Here is a 20,353-nt window from a genome sequence, read left to right as displayed (position 1 = left end):
CCCAGCCTCCAGAGGAGCCACCAGCCTCTCCTTAGGCAGGGGTTGGGGGTGGGTAGGCTGGATCAGCCCGGAGAGGGATGGGGCAGCAGCTGATGTCATGGGTTAGTCTAGATTAAGGTGTCTGGGCTGAGTGGAGATGGAGGTGTTTAAGAGCTTGGAGAGGGACTTTTTGCGACAGTAATGGGACCTGAGTCTGAGTCTGGAGTCAGAGGTGGGCGAGAACTGCAGGGTCTGAGCCCTGGTGCTGGGCCAGGCCAAGGGATGGGCCTTCTTTGGATACCTTGAGGTAGAGTTGCCAATTTAGCAACTCAAAATACAGGGTGCCCAGCCAGTCACATCGGAATTTCAGGTAAACAATGAATAATGTTTTAGTGTAAGTATGTCCCATGCACTACTTGGGTCATACTTATACTAAAACTATCCATTCTCTGAAATTTAGATGTAACTGGGCGCCCTGTATTTCATCTGGCAGCCCTACCTTGCGGATTTGTTTCAAGTTTCCACTCATTGGTCCCAAGTGGCCGAGAAGAGTGAATGAGTACCCCCAGCAATTTGGGACATTGTCCAGAAAGATCCTCTCTAAGCCAGACATTTTGTTAAAGATGATTTTATCTTAAAAAGCATGGAGTTTTTGTTTTGTTCTGCCTTCTACTCAATGATAGATCCAGGTTAGTTTTCATAGAAAAGTCAGGTGCTTTGCCCACCTACCTGCCTTCCCCAGTGGTCTCATAAAGTTGACAAAACAGGTAGGTGTATCCCATTTGTCCTGAGACTTTACTGACCTGCTGGCAGGCCCCCGAGCTCCCACCTTCTGGCCTGCTCTGGCCCAGGGAAGCTCTTCTGCACTCTAAGCTGGTTGTGGAAAGAATCACTCTGGTCTCCAGCTAGGGAGCCGGCGACCTTCCCGTTTCGATATGCCAGGTCTTCTCCCAATCTTCACATGCCAGGCCTCCCTCTCTTGACCTTCCGCTGGCTCTTCTAGCCCTCTGTCTTCCACCCTCTTCCCTTCAGTGCCTCCCTCTTCCCTGTTCCTCTAGAATTTTTGTTTGCTTTCCTTCCATCCTCCTCCTGGTCTCTGCCCAGCTTCAGCTAAAGGCCAGCGAGGGGCCTCCTGCCTCCAGGCCAGTTGCCCAGGCCCAGGCCGGGGAGGGGGGTGTTGGGGGGTTAGGGGGGTGATAACCTGCCGTGGGAATGGGTGGGAGGGAGGGATGGGGGCGGATGTCCGACACCTGAGAATGTGCTGCCCGCCCTGAGGGAGGTTAATCAGAAACAGTGGCCCCAGAGTCCGGAAATCAGGAGAAAGGCTGGTAGAGGCAGAGGTTAGCAGTCGAGTGCATGGGTGATGGAGAGGAAGGTGGGAGCAATGGGGTGGGGATGGGGGTGGGGCTGGGCGGGGCGGAGGCAGGGCCTCACCGGAGGGCTGATTGAACAGTTTCTCACATCCTCTCTCTGGTCCAGTGGCTTTGGGTGGCCCCAGGCACAAGCTAGAAACCAGAGAAAAACCCAGGGTCACTTAAAGACCAAATAGCTCCTAGAGAGCAGGGAGACGTGTCCCCAGCCGCCCCGCAGGGCCTCCATCCTTTGAAGCACGAGATGCTGTCCAACTCTACTTGAGGATAAAAATAATCACATTTCATAGAAAATCAGGCTGAATTGGATGGCACCCTGGGTCACAATCAAAGAAACCTGTTTCATCGACAAGTGATTGCCACTTTTGGATGGGTTTTAGTGTTCATTAAATCAATTTTTTCCTTCTAATCTAATTGGGTCTTTTCAGGGTCTACCAAACTGGAAAAGTTGTGTGTAAATTAAATTTTTGTAATCAGATTTTCTCTTAAATGCTCTAGAGGATCTCGTTAAATAATCACCCCACCTTTGTTTTACCCTTCTATAAATCTAATTAAGTATATATTGGGTTTACTTAAATTCAAGGCCCACTTGTACCATTTCTTACAGTCCCAATCTCTGCCTAAGACAGGCAATCCCAGGCTGACATCGTCCCCTGGTGGGGAAAGGTGGGTTAGCATTTAAAGAGCTCCTACTATGTGCCAGACTCTGAACTCAGGGACTGAGCTATAGTGTCTCATTTGACACCTGCAACAACCTGGTGAGGTGGGTATTATTGTCTACTTTCTATAGAGGAGGAAGCCGAGGCCCAGCTACGTTTGGTAACTCACCAAGTTTTGCCACAGTGAGTCCATGTTAGAGCAGGGATTCGCCCCTGAGTCATCTGAGTACAAAAAAGCCAATCTTGGGAGGGTGGTGCCACAGCAGGGACAGAATGTGTAGAGACTTTCCAACTAGGGCTCTGCCTCAAATTTGGTGTGTCCCAAAGAGAATCACCCAATATTCGTCAAGCAAACATTTCTTAGGTACTGCTGAGTGTCAGCTCTGGGCTAAGTCCTGTAGGCTCTGGGCCTTCACACCCTGGAAGTCCAATGGTCTCTGACAGGCCTTCGCTCCGGCCCCCCACATTCTAGTGGGGCTCTCCCCAGAGGGTAATGGAGGTCAGAGTTTGCCGAGACACTATACTTTTAATTTCTGAGTGAATCTAGCTACAGATGGAAGGAACACAGCTGGGTTCTAACACCATGAATACCCTACCTGTCTGTCTCAGTCTCATCAACTCTAGGGGGAGATGACACTCACTCTACTGACTCAAGAAAATGAACACTCATTTCTATAGGAGTGGATCTCTGGCAAAATTGTGGCACTAAGACACCAACATAAGGAAGATGCAGCCAACCCATGTCTCTCTGGACACTCCAACTGCTAATTCTCTGAGGCCAGGGCTGTGGCTCCCAAAGGTGGGAGTCGAACCACTCTGTGGTCCCTGGCACAGGGCTTGGCACTGGGGAGGCGCTCAGCAACTGGGTACTGAATGAATGAGTGGGGCCCTGCCGCCCCAGAGCAAAAGGAAGGGAGGCCTCCCTAAGGCCAGATTGGAGTGGGCATGGAGGATGCTGAGCTGGACACTTAGCTGTGATCAAAGAGGACAAACAGGACATCATAGGGGTGATAAGGACCAAACTTTAGTTAGTCGCCCCCAAGCCCTCTCCTTGACTAGGCCTTGACTTCCATGTCCATCCTGTCCTTGCTGGGCCTGCATTGCCCAGTCTTAGCAGGAATCCTGCTAAGTCAGTTTAGAGAGAATTCTCCACCCTTAGTATCTCATAAACCTTGTTATCTGATCAAATTCCTCATCTCCCATCCTTGATATCTGATCACCCTAGCTTGCCTTCAGCAAGAACCCCCCTTCCCTTGATGTCTTCTCTTGGTAATTTGCCATCCACCAACCCCCTCCCTCTGCTCATTGACAAGAAGCCTTCAGCCATCTTTGCTGTGTTAGGAGTTGAGCCCGATCTTTCGTCCCTATTGTAGCACCCCTATTGCAATAGTCTTGGATAAAGTCTTCCTTACTCTTTTAACAAGTGGTAGAATCATTTTCTCTTTAACAGGTAGGAATAGAAAGGGACCAAACCATACTTGAGCTGAGCTGGCCCTGGGGCTCCCCTTCCTCAAGACAGGAGGACCAAGAGAAAAAGAGACATCCTGGGCCCAGCCTTCACTCCAACCCGTTCTGAGCCCACAGCGGAGAGGCTGGAGCTGCTCTCCAGCTGGACCTGCCCTCACAGCGTGGGAGAGAGAGAGACGGGGATGCACATACCACAGAGGAGGACAAGCCAGGGGGAGCAGCCCCAGAGAGCCCAGGCCATGGGGTCTTCAGTTGCCGGTGCTGGGTGGATGGAGGGTCAGGGGAGAGTGGGCAGGGTGGTTTCCCTGGCCTCTTCCTCCAGGCCTTTCTGGGTCAGGAGCAGCCAGGGGGTGGGGGCTGGTGGTGGGGAGGAGGCTTCCAGCTGGTGGATAGAGAGTCCTCCTCTGGTCTTTCGTTTCTGAGGGTTCCAGGAGTCAGGCTGGGTGGAGAAAGACTGCCCCAGGCAGCCTCTGCTGGCTCTCAGGCACCCGGAATAGGGTGTGAGCCCGCCCCGGGCAGAGTCCAAAGATCTCCGAGACAGCAGATCAGCAGCTGGTCCCAATCAGCCTGCTTCTCCCAGCCCCCTCGTTAGCAGCCAGCCCCGGCCATTCCCGAATTCTGTCCTCCTCCCTCCACAAGCTGTTTCCCATTAGCTCCCCCACCCAGGGCTCTGGCTCCAGCCCCACTTTTGCTTAGAGATAGATGTTTATCCCTCTTCCCTCTTCAAGCTGGCCTGTCTCAGGAAAAACCAGCGTCCTCTGTCCTCAGTGCCTGTGAAGCCCCACTGCACCCCTCAGGGAAGTTAGTTCCAGCTGGAGAGTGACTTTCTTGAACTGAGCCTGAGTCCCCTTAGGAGAGTCCCCTATGTAAAGCGCCAGCAGCCCCTAGCAGAAAGGAAGCCTGCCCTTCTCCGGGGATGGTGGGGACGGTGATGTTTCATTCCACTGTTCGTGCCATTCACACCTGAAGGAACAAAGGCCCAAAGGCCTACTTGGAGGGACCAGGGGATGACACGGAAGAGGGAAGAAGACCCAGAAAGGGGAGGGGAGTTTGGGGGCTCTCAGAAGACAAATCTGGTTAACTGGACATGCCCTTTCTGCCATAGCTTCTAGAACAGGTCTTTGTTCCCCCTCGGTGTTGGTGACTCTCGACCAGCATGGCTCCTGACAGGGGAAGTGGGGAAACTGAGGCCATCCCTGTCTCCATCAACAGCAGCAGAGGGCAGCTTGAGGCACCAGCACCAAAGCAGCTCCTGGTAAATGCTTTCTAGACCCCTTCACTGGAAAGGGATACTTCAAGAGACAAACAGACCCAGTGGACAGACCCAGGCTCAATCTAGCCTGGAGGGCCCCAGAGGCAAACTTCCCATTCCTTTTGATCTTATTTTTAATGTATTTATACTCTGCTCATATCTATAAGTTTAAGGCAGCTTTCAAATTATCCATCCAAATATAAAATAAATCATTTCGAAGAGGGAAAGGGGGCCTTTGTGGGACTCTCTGAAGGAAAGGAGTCTAAATGAGTGAGGAGGTTCAGGGAACTTGACCTTCAGGAATAAGCCTCAGCCTCAGAGGACAGACCGGGGACAAGGCCTGGGAGACCCTGTGTGGTTCTAGGACCGCTGAGCCTCCCGCAGTCTGTTCCTTGTTTCCCTACCGCCCGCCCCATTCCACAGCTGGGAGTGAAGTGATCCCCAGAGGCCACAGGACCGGGGAAATGCCCCCTCAAAGGGCATTCCCTGCCCCGGGCACTGTATTAGCCACCCCAAATGGCAAGCAGGTAGACTCGATGGGATCACACAGGGAAGGGACCCCAAAGGCAGCCTTCGAGGACAGACAGCCCTGCCTTGACCAGTGACCTAGGAGCCAGACTGCCAGGGCTTCAGTCCCAGCTTTGTCCCCTGCCAGCTGCGTGTTCTTGGGCAAATGTTACTTGTCTGAGCCCACAGTTGCCTCGGCTGGGAATTGGGTCAGAAAGTGTATTGACTTCTTAGGGGTGGGATAGGGATCAAATGGATTAATGTTTGTGACGCTCTCAGAATGTGTTGGCCATCAGGAGTAAATGCTGTATAAGTGTTTGTCAAATATATAACTAGAACGCAAACCATTCTCATCGGTACCTGGTTCATTCTGCCCCTGGCATTCAACACTGCTGAAATGGCAGTTAATGTTTTAGCAAAGATCAGCTAGGCTGAAGTGTCAACCCTGGAAAAAATAACCTGAGCAGACATCCCTCCCCCATCTGCTGGACTCTGCCCGGGGATGGTCTCAGAGACGACCAAGGCTGTACACAGGACTCAGCCCTCTGGTTCTGTCCCCAGGGTCCCTGTCCTGGTGGTGATAATGATCTCACCTCCCTTAATGCCCAACTGCTCCCTTATCTCGAAACCAACGTCTTTACTCATCAGTTTGGGGGACTTGAACCCAGGTTGGCAACACACCTGACATGGGAAGGAGTGATTCAGTGAATGGCCTCAGGGAGGGTGAATGGCCAAGAGTTCTTGTATCAAAGTCGTTTGGAAGAACCAGAGCTCACTGGAGCCTTGCACAGGCAGCCCATTTCTGCAAGGCCAGCCAAAAAGCCAAATTCTGAAACTGGAGAAGTTGTTCTTCAGGGTCCCCCTTGTCCACGCCTCTTTTTTGGCACCCCGATCCCACCTTAGGCTTGCCACCCTGCCTTCTGACCTAGGTCTGCCCACTCTGGGCACCCATGACCACCTAACTTCCCTCAGAATGTGCCTGCCCAACTTGCATTTTCTCCCGCTTGGTGACAATAGAAGTCGTGAGTCACTGTTCCCATCAGGATTACAGCCCATTTCATGTTGTGACTGAGAAAATGCATGTTAATGACTAGCACATCAGGAGCTCTAGCACCAGGGCCACAAGCAGTCCTCCTGTGGGACCCTCTGGAAGAGTGGAAGCCGTGGACGGCCTGAGAGCGAGGTGAGAGCCAGTGGGCCTGAGCCGCACAGGACATCTTGGCTGCCTTGGGAAGTGACAGCAGGGTGAATGCTGGCAGGAGAGGCGCAGAAATGGCACCACTGGCAGTGGTCATGGGGCGGGTCCAGGAGCATTTTGGTGGCGATGACCAAAGGCAGCCCGAGGGAGCACGGGCAGGTGGCACCATGGCCTGGAGCAGCCTGTGGCAGCAGGAAAGTCAGAGATCCAAGGGCTCTCTGAGCATTGTGAAAAACACCCTGGGGATGTCCCAAGATCTTGAGGATGTAACCTCAAACCTCTTATCCTTCTGGCAATAGTCCTCCCTCCCTCATTCCTATTACACCTGTTTTTTTACCTCATCCAAATATCCTGTCACTTACCCTATGCTCTTCCTCTCCATTTATTGGCATCCCCTGATCTCTCTTCCCTCTCTGTTTGATTCAAATGGCATAAACCATCACTCCAACCTCCCTTTTACTAGCACATTTAACTCTCCTGTCCCTTTGTCCTTCCAGTACCTCCATCTTGCCAATCTCCATCTTCAAGTAAATGGTGCTTCCAGCCCAGGGCCTTTGCACACTCTGTTCCCACTACTAGGAATGCTCTTTTTCCAGATATGAACAAGGCTTACTCCACTTTATTCAGACTTTTGTTCAAATGTCACCTCTGCAGAGAGGCCTTCCCTAATTTCATTATTTAAATAGCATCTCTGTCATTCTTTATCCCCTTATTCTGCTTTATTTATCTTCAGAGTATTTACCTGATGTTATATTATATATTTGCTTATTTTTGTCCATCTCTCTCACTAGTATGCAAGCTCCATGAGAGCAGGGACCTTGTTTACTTTGTTTACTGCTGTATCCCAGAGCCCAGAACACTGCCTGGCACTCGGAAATATTTGTTGAATGACTAAGTGAACCCCAGGGCATTTGAATCATCTGTCTTCACCATAGGAGAAAATGTCACAACTCTGTGGGTTGGGGCCACTCCAGATGCATGGTGTCCAACCTCGGCGGGCCTCTTGATGCTGCCTGGCAATCCTTTCACTTGCCCTCGGTTAGTCCTATTCCCATTTGCAAAAATAGAAGAGTGTACATTTTTCACTTTAGTAGATTCTGCTGAATTGCCCTCCAAGAAAATCTGTACCAGTTCACACTCCTACAAACAGGGTATGAAATTCACTGTTTCCACAACCTCATCAACACTGGATCTAATCAATGTTTTAAAATTTTGTCAACTTGATGGGTGAAAATTGGCCTCCCGTTCTTTTATTTGTGCTTATCTGATTGCTAGTAAAGATTGGATATGTTTTATATCTTTCATTTGCCTTTTATTTTTTCCATTTCTGAATACCTATTCCTTTAAAAAAATTTTATTGAAATATAGTTGATTTATAATGTTGTGTTAGTTTCAGGCATAAAGTGATTCAGTTACATATATATATATATATATATATATATATATATATATATTCTTTTCAGATTCTTTTTCATTATAGTTTATTACAGGGTATTGAATATAGTTCCCTGTGCTATACAGTAGGTCCTTGTTGTTTATTTTATATATAGCACTGTGTATCTGTTAATCCCAGACACCTAATTTATCCCTCTCTCCCCCTTCCCCTTTAGTGAGTACCTGTTCCTTTCCTTGGCCCATTTTCCTATGGGATTGTTTGTCTTTTTCTTCTTGATTTTAAAGAAGAGATCTTTATATATTTTGCATATTCCTCCATTATCAGTTTGACATATGGCATATATTTATGTACCACAAATATTTTCTCCCTTTCAGCTTTGTTTTTAGTTTTAGAGACTTAAATTTTTTTAAGTAATCAAAAAAATCTATCAAGGTACAATTTTATAATTTCTAGGATTTGTGACTTACTTGAAAAGGAAATACTATCCCATATTTTCTTATAGAGAGTTTTAGATTATTTTGTGTGAGTGCATGTGTGTTTATAGCTCATGATTCCATCTGGAATTTATGTTTGGATATAAGAAGTACAAATCCGACAGTATTGTGGCTTTCTTCCCTCAATTTGAGAATTGTCTCAATTGACCAGCATAGCTTTCCTCATTGATGTGCAATGCCTTATTTAGTGTGTATTATATTTTCACATATACATGGGGCTGTACTACTGTACTAGACATTCTGTTTTGTTCCATTGATCTGTTTGTTACTGTGCCAGCATCACACTCTTTTCATTACTATAGTCTGTGTTGTATTTTGAGAGCTGGTAGTGCAAGCCTTCTCCCCTCCACCACCTCTTTTCAAATACTTCTTTGTCATAATTGCATATTTTCTGCTCTAGATGATCTCAAGATCAGCTCCTCAAGTCCTATAAAGATCTATGTCATGATTCGAGTTGAGACTGCATTAAATGGACTCGTTAATCTGGGGAGAATTCTATCTTTATAAGACAATCTTTTAATTCTGAAACATACCACATCTTTTCATTGATTCAGGTATTTTAGGCACTTTGGTCAAGTTTTCCATCCTCATCTTCATCCACTGTGGCCTGATTTTGGCCCCTACCACTCCACTACAGCTGCTCTTCTTTGAGTCAGCAATGAGTTTTGCGTGTTCTCCCACCGAGACTGGGGGACTTTGAACCTGGGCAGCTTTTTGTGATTATTTTGGCCAATAGCAAGCATACGGTGAAAGTGACACCATGTGGTTTCTGAGAAGAGATCAGAAAAGGCAATACAGTTCCTACCTTGTTTGCTAGAATATTCTTTTTCTTTTCTTGGAGGGGGGTTGAGGTGAAATTCACATAACATAAAATTCACCATTTTAAAGTGAATGATTCAGTGGAATTTAGTACATTTGCAATATTGTGCAACCATCACCTTTATCTAGTTCAAAACATTTCCATCACTCCAAAATGAAACCCCACACCCGCACCCCATCCCTCCCTCTCTTCTTCCCAAACTTGGCAACCACTAATCCACTTTCTGTCTCTGTAGATTTACTTATTCTGGAAATTTCATACAAATGGAATCATACACTATATGACCTTTTGTGTCTGGTTTCTTTCATTTAACATAGTTTCAGGGTTCATCCAAGTTGTAGCTTGTATCTATACTTCATTCGTTTTATGGCTGAATAATATTTCATTGCATGGATACAACATCCATTCATCCATCGATAGAAATTTGAGCTGTTTCCACCATTTGACCATTGTGAAGAGTGTTGCTATGAACATCCAAACAGAAGTTTTTGTTTCACCACCTGTTTTCAGTTCTTTGGGGTATATACCAAGGAGTGGAATTGCTGGGCCATATGGTAATTTTATGTTTAACTTTCTGAGGAATCACCAAACTGTGTTCCATACCACTTTATATTCCTACCAGCAATGTATGAGGGTTTCAATTTCTTCACAGCCTTGCCAACACTTGTTATTTTCCATTTTTAAAAATTGTAGCTATCCTAATGGATATGAAGTGGTATCTCAAAGTTTTGATTTGGATTTTCCTAATGACAATAATGTTGAACATCTTTTCATGTGCCTATTGGCCATTTGTATGTCTTCTTTGCAGAAATGTCTATTCAAGTCCCTTGCCCATTTCAGAATTGGTTTGTTTTTTTGTTGTTGAATTGTGAGAGTTCTTTAAATATTCTGAACATTAGGCCCTTATCAGATACATGGTTTGCAAGTATTTGCTTCCATTCTGTAGGTTATCTTTTCACTTTCTTGATAATGCCCTTTGATGAACAAAAGTTTTAAACTTTGATGAAATCCAATTTACCTATTTATTCTTTTGTTGTTTGTGCTTTTGGTGTCATAGCTAAGAATCCATTGCCAAATCTAAGGTCATGAAGAATTACCTCCATGATTTCTTCTAAGGGTTTTATAATTGTTTTTCTTATATTTAGGTCATTGATTCATTTCTTGAGTTAACTTTTATATAATGGCCTTTGCACTCTTACTGAAAATCTATTATCCTTAGATACAATGGTTTATTTCTGGACTCTCAATTCAATTCCATTGGCTTATACGTATGTCCTTATGCCAGTATCCCACTGTTTTGGTGACTCTAGCTTCATAGTAAGTTTTTAAACTTGGAAGTCTGAGTCCTTCAACTTTCTTCTTCTTTTTCAAGATTGTTTGGCTATTGAGGCCCCTTATAATCCAACATGAATTTAATGCTCAGTTTTTCCAGTTCAGCAAAAAAGACCATTGGAATGTTGACAGGGACTGTATTGAGTCTTTACATTACTTTGGGCAGGATTGCCATCCTAACCATATTAAGTCTTCTTATCCATGAACACCAACTCTCTTTCCATTTATTTAGGTCTTCTTTAATTTATGTAAGCAATGTTTTATACTTTCCAATATACAAGTCTTTTGTTGGTTATATTTATTGATAGGGATTTTATTCTTTTGCATGCTATTGGAATTGTGTTTTGAAGTTCTTTTTGGATTGTTTGCTGCTGGCATATAGAAATATGAGATCCTCACTTTTGAAGACTTCAGCTGCCATGGAAGCTGTCCACTTATCCTGAGACCCCCAGGTTGTGAGGAGGCTTAAGGCAGCCCACGCAGAGAGGTGGTTTAGAGAGGCCCTGAGACCATATGGAGAAAGATACTCAGCTCACCCCCAGCTGCTCCAGCCACTCCCTCATTGCAACTGTATGAGACCCTGAGCCAGACTGCTCAACCCACCAAATTCCTAACCCAAGGAAACTATAAGAGATAATAGGATAATACAATGACTTTTGCTGTTTTAAGCCACTAAGTTTTAGAGTGGCTTTTTTTTTAACATAGCAATAGATAATCAGGACAACCTTCTAATGACAAAATTTAAAGGACCATTTTAAGGGTGCTGAGCTCTCTGTGGTAGTTGATCTAGTAGAACTGTTCCCTCCTTGAAACTTTCCCTATCTTTGACTTTGCTGCCAAATTTTTCCTGGTTTTCCATGGTTGCTTCTTAGTCCTCTACCTACACTCCTTTGTATTCTTCTCCTTAAATACTGATGCTCTGGTCTCAGCCCTCTTTTCTCTTACATCTCACTCTCCCTGGAAAATCTCACCCATATACAAGTTGATGACAGTCCAGACCTCTTTCCTGAGCTCGAGATTCATAAAACCAATTGCCCACTGACCATCTCCAGCTGGATATTTCACACTCACCTTCCAAAATGGATCTCTTCATTTCTCTTAGACCCAAATATCTTCTTCATTCAATGATCTCCCATGTTCTTATCTCCATGATTGGCAACCCTAGCCTCCCAGTTGCCTAACCCAGAATTCTGACAGTCATTTCAGAGCCTCCCTCTCTGCTGCCCTCATATTCAATCAGTCACTATATTTGGTCAAATCCACCTCCTAAATATATCTACAGATCATTGTGGTTGTCTCCTACAACATCTGCACTCTCCTCTAATCAACACAAATGCACATACAGTCTTCTGTATTCAGACCTGACATACTCAAGCCACAGCTGCTGTGGTCCATGACTTTGGAGCTGTTTCTTTCAGTGAAGAAGGCAACCTGCTAGAGCAGTTCCAAACTCTGGGTTCTCAAAACGCTAGCCATGGTGTGGAGGTTAGTTTGGAGGGAACAGAGTAGAGGCAGACAAACCAGTTAGGGTTTGTGGCAATTGTCACGTCTCTGCCACTTTCTGGCTCTGTGACCTTATGCAAGACATTTACTTCTCTGAGTCTCAGTTTCTCCATCTATAAAATGGAGCATAATAATAGTTTTATCTACTTGCAAAGTTGTTGCCAAGGGTCATTAAGATAACACATGTACAACATTTAATGTAGTGCCCTGCACCCAGCAAATGCTCATGCTCAGTAAATGATTGTGGAATGTTCAAGAAGGAGGCTTAGATGGGAACATGGCTGGCTCTAGCAGCCTGCCTTCTTTGCTGAAGACAATAGCTCCAAACTCATGGACCACACTAGCTGTGGCTTAGGAATGTCATCAGATCTGAACAGGAAAGACTATGTGTGTGCATTTGTGTTGATTAGGGTTGAGTGCAAGTGTTGCAGAAGACATCAGCATTGTATTCCTGAGGTCGGGGTGGCAGCTCAGGGCTGGAGGAACTGACTTCACTCGCCCAACTGGAGCCAGCATGTCTGGAGCCAGACAGCAGAGGGCAGCAGAGGTTGGTTCTATTGCAGTTCCCTGGGTTGGAATGGGGGTGGGGAAGAGAAACCTAAAGGAAGAACTCAGGGTCCTAATTCCAAATGCAGGTGGGCTGGGGAAGCTGTTCAGAGAAGAGAAGCGCCCTTGGGACCCCCTCCCTTAGGGTTTGGGATGAAGACAATTAAGGAAGTAGGGCCGCTTGTGAGGGGCCAAAGGGGCTAGACTTTAGGGGTGGAAACTGAGTGAGTGAGTTGGGATGTTTGCAAAGTATATTAAGGAAAATGCATCTATCCTAGTCTTGTGTGTATTTGGGCCTTCTCACTTTTCTTGGCGTTCCCATGGTCCTTCTAAGGGCAGAGTTATCAACTGGGAGTTTCCAGTTTCCTAGAGGGTGGAAAAACCTTTATGTGTGTTCAATGATGAATTTGTAGTATAGATAGGGACCATATTCCTAAGGTACATTGTGTTTCTTTTTTTTCTAATTGGAGTATTGTTGATTTATAACGGTGTGTTATTTTCTGCTGTACAGCATAGTGATTCAGTCATATCTATATCTATACATACACACACATTCTTTTTCATTACTAGGTTATTACAAGGTATTGAGCATAGTTCCTTGTGCCATACTGTAGGATTTTATTGTTTAAATATATGGAACACTTTATGAATTTGTGTGTCATCCTTGCTCAGAGGCCATGCTAATCTTCTCTGTATCATTCCAATTTTAGTATATGTGCTGCCAAAGCGAGCACCCTAAAGTACAGATGAAAGAAGCCTCAGGCTTACCATGAAACCAAAACCCAGAGAGGGGAAATGATTTGTCTAAGGTTATAGAGTCAAGATTCAAAGTAGAAGTCAGCACTCACTGAGACCCTACAGGTACTGCTGAACACCTACATACATCACCTCACTTAACCCTCACAATAACCTTAGGAGGCAGAATCAGATGTTTTATTATCACATTTTACAGATCAGGAAACTGAAGCTCAGAAAGGCTAAGCCATTTGCCCAAGGTGCAGCCAGGATGTAAACCCAGGCAGCCTGATTCTCAGGCCTGTGCTATTAACCACCTCATTCTACTACTCGCCTAGACCAAGGTTAGGTCTCCAGCCTCCCCAGTCAGGGCTTTCTATTATTATTCTACATTGTCTTGGATGGAAATCCAAATTTAGTAAGTCAAATCCTGGTCTTAAGTATAATAACAAGGCAGTTTGCTACTTTAAGAGAGTTTTCAGTTAATTCTTTTGTAAGGTAAATATCCTCATTAAAAAAAAAAATCTCCTCTCATCTGTAATTTACTTGCTTTGTGGTGTTCCCGTATTGCATGAACTGTCTGGGGAATGTGTATTTGGTGTGATTCCTACAGAGTATTAATGTCTATACATGTTCTGCTTTATATGGCTTCTTTCTCAGCCTGCTCTGACTCTCTCCTGGGACACTTTCCTAAGTCAGACTGTCAGGGTAGGTCCAGGGACAGTGAAAGGAATCTGGTTAAAGCAATGGGATTTTTTAAGACAGTCACCTATTTTGTTTTCTTTCTACTATTGCTTATTGTTGGCCAAACAACCATTCTCATGCTTATTAAGTATTTGCATGGAGGTATGCAGGAACGCATTCATTCATTTATTCATTCAACACTTGCTAAGCACAGACTATGTGCCAAATGCTATGCTAGATCCTGGGGTGCCATGATGAGCACGGTCCCTGCCCTCATGGAATTTTGAGTCCAGATGGCAGGCATGTCGATTGCATGTCATTCCCTCTCAAGCTCCCCCAACTGGAATAGGGCATTGCCTGTCTTCTCCATCCCAACTGCCTCAGCTTGAGTTCTTGCCATCTCTCTCTCCCTTGGGTCCCATGAAAACATCCCTTTCAACATGTCACATCCTTCCCCTGCTCAACCTGCTCAAAAATTTTCAATGACTCCCATTTCCTGTCAAATGGGGTCCAAATTCCTTCACCATCTGGCCAGAGTCAAGCAATTCCATAATCCTCCTCTATCCTCCCTGCCCTTCTCATTTCCTACGTGTTCCCCTGGGCTAGTAGAGAGGGTCTTCTTACTGTCCGTCTGCACTGCTGTTTCATTCCTCATCTGTACCGCACTTTCATCTCCATGAGTCCCACCCCTCCCGAAGAACCATCTCCTGCAGGAAGATTTCCCTAAAGCCTCCCTGCTTTCTCTTCTCTCCCTTCTCTGTGATCCTGGGCCCAAGTCCTGGCTGGGGTGAGAATCAAATGAGAGCCATCATGGGCAAAAGTTTTGTATTGCCTAATGTGAGGCTGTCTTCATATTGGTTCTCATAGCTTCCATTTATTGAGCATGCATTCTCTACCAGACAGTGGGGCTCAGTGGTTTATAGACATCACCCCCTGGAATCTTCTATGAAATAGATATTTATTAGGCTTATCATTCAGATGAAGAAACTGAGGCTCAGAGGAGTGAGATTATCTGACCCAAGATCAGTTATAGAAGGTCCCTCTGGGAAGCCTGTGCTCCTTCAGAAGATGGTCCACTACATTGAGCTGGGTTAAATCCCAACTCTGCTCTTTTTAGCCCCCTGAAGTGCAATATGATATGGCCTTGAGGGATTTTCACACTTGAGTTTTCAAAAGTTCTATTGATATTTACCCTGGTCCTGACTCTCTGTCTCTATTTTATCATAATTTTACTGTTGTAAGACACCTCAAGTCTTTGGGAAATAAGGCGTAAGTAATTAAATCGATGCAAATAAGATGCACTTCTCCTGTCTCCACTCCCATTGTTCAGGAGAGAGCTGGGTACCGGTGCTACGGGCAAGCATCATCTAACTCTGCTCTGTGAGGCCTTGAGGAAAAGGCAATCCAAGTCAGAAGCCAAAGGTCAGTTCCTTCTGTGAAATAAAAGGGCACAGAGTCTGTGCCAGGTCCGCTAGCAAAATGCCAAACTGTGGTCTGGACTCTATTTCCTTCCACTGTTTTATTTTTATTTTTGAGGATCCATCAGGTGGTAGTGGATGATTCATGCTTTACTTACTCTTCTTGTTTATTTCCCTTCCTCGACCTTCAGATTTTTTTCCTCTTAATGTTTGTTCCGGGTTTTGACAAAGCACTGAGGTACTTGACTTGCGTTGGTAACTTTTTTCCCCTAATGTCTTCTCAGGAAAAAAAAAAAAAGAAAGGAAATGACAGTATTCCAAAACTATCTTTTATTCCATCAGTGGATGGATTGCACCTGCTACTTCTAAGGTCACTCTTCAATCGTTTCCTTTTACAGTAAAACTTCATTAGAAGACGTTCCATGAGTACCAAGTGGGGATGGCTTGGGCCCTACCTGGCCTAACTTTGCCCACTCTCAGCAGGAAGAGTCGTCTGAATAAGTGGGCTCCATGCACTGAGTCTCCGTACTTTAAGGCAGCAGACTTTGTCACTCCTTTGGCAGCACCATTTGCGTACAAATGATTGATGCTGGGAAGTCTTTCCATTTCATTAAAGCAAGTCTCCCAAGACCTCGATTAGGCTTCAATTTGTTAGCCTACTTGGAATTACTGTGAATTATTCAAAGCAATAAAGCTTCATTTCTTTACAAGTAACCTACAATAAAATTGGTTCACTAATTTGAAGGGCTACCTCCAATTAGTTTGAGTAAGTGAGGTTGGACTGCATTCAATAGCAATTTATTGATTTCTTTCATCATAGAAATCACTCTTCCTAGGAAAGAACACTTTTTAACAGCCCCAGCACTCTGGGAACACTGGAACAGTGGGTTCCCCCTCAGAGACAAAGATGCGTGGTCCACTCACCTGTTCTTGAGTTGGAACCTTAGTAATAGGGATCCCTTTGAACAGATACATCCACATGCTTGTAATCTTGTCCTTCGTGGCTAAAAAACATGGGCTGAAATTCATGGTCAATATATGGCTGGGATGGAGGATTGGTTCTGTGTGTTACTGACCACTTTACCTCTCTAGGTTCAAGTTACCTCATTCTGCAATTGTATACTTAGGCTGTGAATGTGATTAAGGACAGTCAGTGGTCAGGGATAGGGTTCAGCCTGCGGATGAAGAACTAAGGGAAGAGGCCTTCCTTTTCCAATGCTGACTGCCTGCTTATAGGTAGCCTGATGCTCTACCCCACTGAGCTTGAGACACAAGACACTAGACAGCTGGAGGAGACTGGAATTAGAGGACAAAGACATTTAGGAAGGTGGGGAAAGATACTGGATGATTTCTATTCCCTGCCCAGTACTTAAACACTTTCTGTAAAGAAGGCAAGAAGAAAAGGGTCACTTCTATAGTCACTGGCGTAGTAAGGAGTTCTCAGATTCCAAATCACTATTTGAAATAGGTGCCTTTGCTATGAACATCTCTCTGGGAGACTCTGGCCATGAGATGCTGCTGGAGTATGTTTCAGGGAAGCTGCCTTTTCTCTGCCTATAGTGAGGGTGGGGAGGAAAGGAGATGGGCTGGGCCACCTTGGACATGTTTGAGTTACCAAATGACAATAGAATTCCTGCTTAGAATGTGAGGGAAATGGGTTTCTCTGATCTCCTGGGAGGAATTGTAATCACCAAGTTTTGAAAAGCCTAGGGAATCTGTAACTGAAGGCTGCCTTTCATTTGAGACAGGAAGAGACAGACACGGAAGGTGAGACTGATAAGTCCAAGGGCGTGAAGCACCATTTCCCCCTGCAGGATGCTGTGGCTGGCCTGGAGAAGAGGAGGTGGTGGTGACCTAAATGCCCACAATCACCCAGTGAGGTCATAACCATGATTATCCCCACTGTACAGATCAGGAAACTGAGGCACAGAGAGAAACAGAAGTTGCACAGCTTGTGAGTTACAGAGCTGTAATTTGAATCGAAGACTAACTCCAGAGCCTCCAGTTATAGCTATTGGGAAGATCAAGTCCATCTGGAATAGCAGAGCAACCTGGAAAAGAAGGGATAGACGGGGTTATGGTAACATGGCACCTCAATGGCCCTGAAATGACCTCCATGCCAAGAGGTAGTATAGTGTAGTGGCAAAGAATGTACATCAGCGATCCAACAGTCTAAATCAACACTCTCGCTTCAAATCCCAGATCTACTGCTTCCTGGCTTGTGACCTTGGGCAAGTTACTTGACCTCTCTATACCCCAGTTGCTTCATCTGTGAGATAGGGATAGAGAGGTAATCATGGTACCTACTTCCTGGGGTTGTTGTGAGGATCAAATGAATTAATACAGGAGAGTGTTTAGACAATGCCTGACACCCAGCAAGGACCACCTAGCTATTTAACATCTACTGCAGCAATGAATCGGTCTGTGGCTCTCTGGGAGCTCTGTGAGCCTCTGTCCCTCTCTGCAACCGACTTTAGGTTTCCTTTGAGACATCAGTGATGTACCACATGAAAAGAAGAGCACACAGTGAGTGCTCAGTTCCTGGCAGCTGTTTTGCATGATTACATCAGCCCTTGCAACTAACCCTAGAATCTGCATTCTCCTGTTGGCTTAGAATCTGGGAGTTCAAACATTAAACAAGTGGGTCATTGCCAAGGGATGGGGAACATCTTTTGCTATGTAAATAATTTCAGGGTTTTTCTTTTTTTTTTTTTAATTTGAAGTATACTTGGTTTACAATGTTGTGTTAATTTCTGGTGTATAGCATAGTGATTCAGTTATACATATATGTATATTCCTTTTCATATTCTTTTTCATTATAGGTCATTACAAGGTACTGAATATAGTTTCCTGTGTTATACAGTTGGACCTTGTTGTTTATCTGTTTTATATATAGTAGTTAGTATCTACAAATCCCGAACTCCCAATTTATCCTCCCCGCCTTTCCCTACCCCTAGTAACCATATTTTGTTTTCTATGTCTGTGACTCTGTCTCTGTTTTATAAATAAGTTTGTGTCCTTTTTTTTTTTTAGTTTCCACATAAAAGTGGTATCATATGTTATTTCTCTTTCTCTTTCTGGCTTACTTCACTTAGTATGATGATCTCCAGGTCCATCCATGTTGCTGCAAAAAGCATTATTTCATTCTTTTTTATGGCTGAGTAGTAGTCCACTATATATATACACACCACAACTTCTTTATCCAGTTATCTGTCGATGGACATTTAGGTTGCTTTCGTGTCTTGGCTATGGTAAACAGTGCTGCTATGAACATTGGGGTGCATGTATCTTTTTGAACTAGAGTTCCCTCTGGATATGCCTGGGAGTGGGTTTGCTGGATCATAGGGTAAGTCTATTTTCAGTTTTTTAAGGCATCTCCATACTGTTTTCCATAATGGCATAGTGTACAATGGCATAATGGCTATGCAAAGAATTTCATTTTTTTAAATTGTTTTTTTAAGTTATTTTTGGGGGGTGGGCGAGGGTAATTAGGTTTATTCATTTTAATGGAGGTACTGGGGACTGAACCCAGGACCTTGTGCAGGGTAAGTGTGCACTCTACTGCTGAGCTATACCCTCCCCCCAAAGAATTTCATTTTTAATGCAAGTGACCTTAGGTCCTGCTGATAGACAGAAAAGAGGAAAAGAGGCCATAGCCTCAAGTACCACTGGGCCCAGATCAGAGCCTCAAGAATCTAAGCCCTGTAAGATGGCAGAGCCCACGGGAAAGAAGTCAGCCTCCAGAGTCAGACCTGCCTGGGTCTGGTACTCGGTCTAGTACAGATTGTGTGGCCTGGGGCAAGTGACTTCACCTCTCTGTGCCTCAGTTTCCCCATCTGGAAAATGGAGCTAAGATTTGTACCTTTCCTCACTATTGTAAGGATTAACTGCATGAATACGTGTGGAGAGCAGAGAGCAGCGCCTCGCACGTAGTATGATTATTGTTGATTTAGTTCCAGAGAAACCAGGCAGATGAGTGAGAAACGAAGGAAGACCGTGCTGCTCCTCCCCACCCTTTCCCCTTCCCCACCGGCTGGAAGATGCTCCTGTCCAAAGGGGATATCGAAGCCAAAATAGCACAATAAAGGAAAGGAAGCGCCGGGGGAGCAGATGGGCTCCCCCTGCCTCCTGAGGAATGTGCTGACTCTTAAGGAACTGGCCTTTGGCAGTCGCTTAACACAATCACAGAGCAAAGGAAAATGATCAAGTCTGTCACCAGGGTCAGTGCCAATTTATTTAAGAAAGTGGTGAGGCTCAAAAGGAGGATGTGGAGCATGGGGGTCCCTGTACATTCCTGGAGCCACTTTGCCAAAACTTTGGGGCAGCAATCACAGGTGAATGTAGAAACACCCTCATGCCCTTCCAAAGTCCCCAAGTGGGCAACCCTGACCAGAGTCTGGGATTGGAGGCTCTGAGCCAGGCGTGATGGGGAGGTTGGCGACCTGCGTGGACTGGGTCCAACTGGGGCCTTCATGCGTTCTTTATTCTATTCAGCAAACTTGTATCAAGTGCCCATTCTGTGCCAAGAACTGGACCAGCAGCCATGAGAGATGCTGGAAGAATGATACACGTGAGGTCCTTGCCCTGGAACAACTCACAGGTTAGAGGCTATGCTTACTGCACCTGGGGAAAGCGTCTGAGAAACACTGAGGGGTCAGTGACCAAATGGCCAGCCACTCCCAGGGAGTTTGCCTAGAAAAAAGAGAATGTCTGTAAAGGCTAATGCTTAACATGGAGTAACCTCTATGGGTGGAATTAGCGGGGGAGTTATTTCCTGGAGGGTGGAGGGGTCACAACAGACTGTAAACTCATTAGAGGAAAGGCTTATGCCTTGGTCAATCCCTTGACCAGTCACTAGCATGGTTTTACACCTGAAGAGACTCATAGGCAAAGCATTTAGAATTCAATGCCACCAGCTTTGATTGAGTGTCTACTCCGTGCCAGGCACAATGCCAGGTGCCCTCCCATGCTTGAATATCTTAAAAACTCTGAG

The 20,353-nt window shown here is 45.3% G+C and overlaps 1 protein-coding gene, 1 long non-coding RNA gene and 1 other non-coding gene across 4 annotated transcripts in view; 1 reads left to right on the top strand and 2 right to left on the bottom strand.

Annotated features, from left to right (window-relative positions):
- Positions 1–3,985, bottom strand: part of XPNPEP2 (X-prolyl aminopeptidase 2) — a 28,807-nt gene extending 24,822 nt beyond the window's left edge. For both annotated transcript variants that reach the window (XR_012504542.1, XM_045505490.2), the window contains exons 1-2: positions 3,668–3,985; positions 1,414–1,484 (exon numbers count right to left, since the gene is read on the bottom strand). Coding sequence is in view for 1 of the 2 variants with exons in the window: in XM_045505490.2 (XP_045361446.2) it covers positions 1,414–1,484; positions 3,668–3,716 (120 nt within the window). In the remaining variant the exon portion in view is untranslated. The remainder of the gene's footprint in view (positions 1–1,413; positions 1,485–3,667) is intronic.
- The window catches only part of LOC141576227 (uncharacterized), a 49,725-nt gene that overhangs the window by 6,573 nt on the left and 22,799 nt on the right, over positions 1–20,353 (top strand). The gene's annotated exons all lie outside the window — the stretch shown is intronic.
- LOC123612324 (U6 spliceosomal RNA) lies at positions 13,151–13,257 on the bottom strand. Its single transcript, XR_006719544.1, has one exon. It is a non-coding gene; the product is annotated as a U6 spliceosomal RNA (small nuclear RNA).

Source organism: Camelus bactrianus, chromosome X (assembly GCF_048773025.1).
Source record: "Camelus bactrianus isolate YW-2024 breed Bactrian camel chromosome X, ASM4877302v1, whole genome shotgun sequence".
NCBI lineage: Eukaryota > Metazoa > Chordata > Mammalia > Artiodactyla > Camelidae > Camelus > Camelus bactrianus.
The sequence above is the reverse complement of the archived record's forward strand: the minus strand, read 5'-3'. Positions and strand labels throughout refer to the sequence as shown.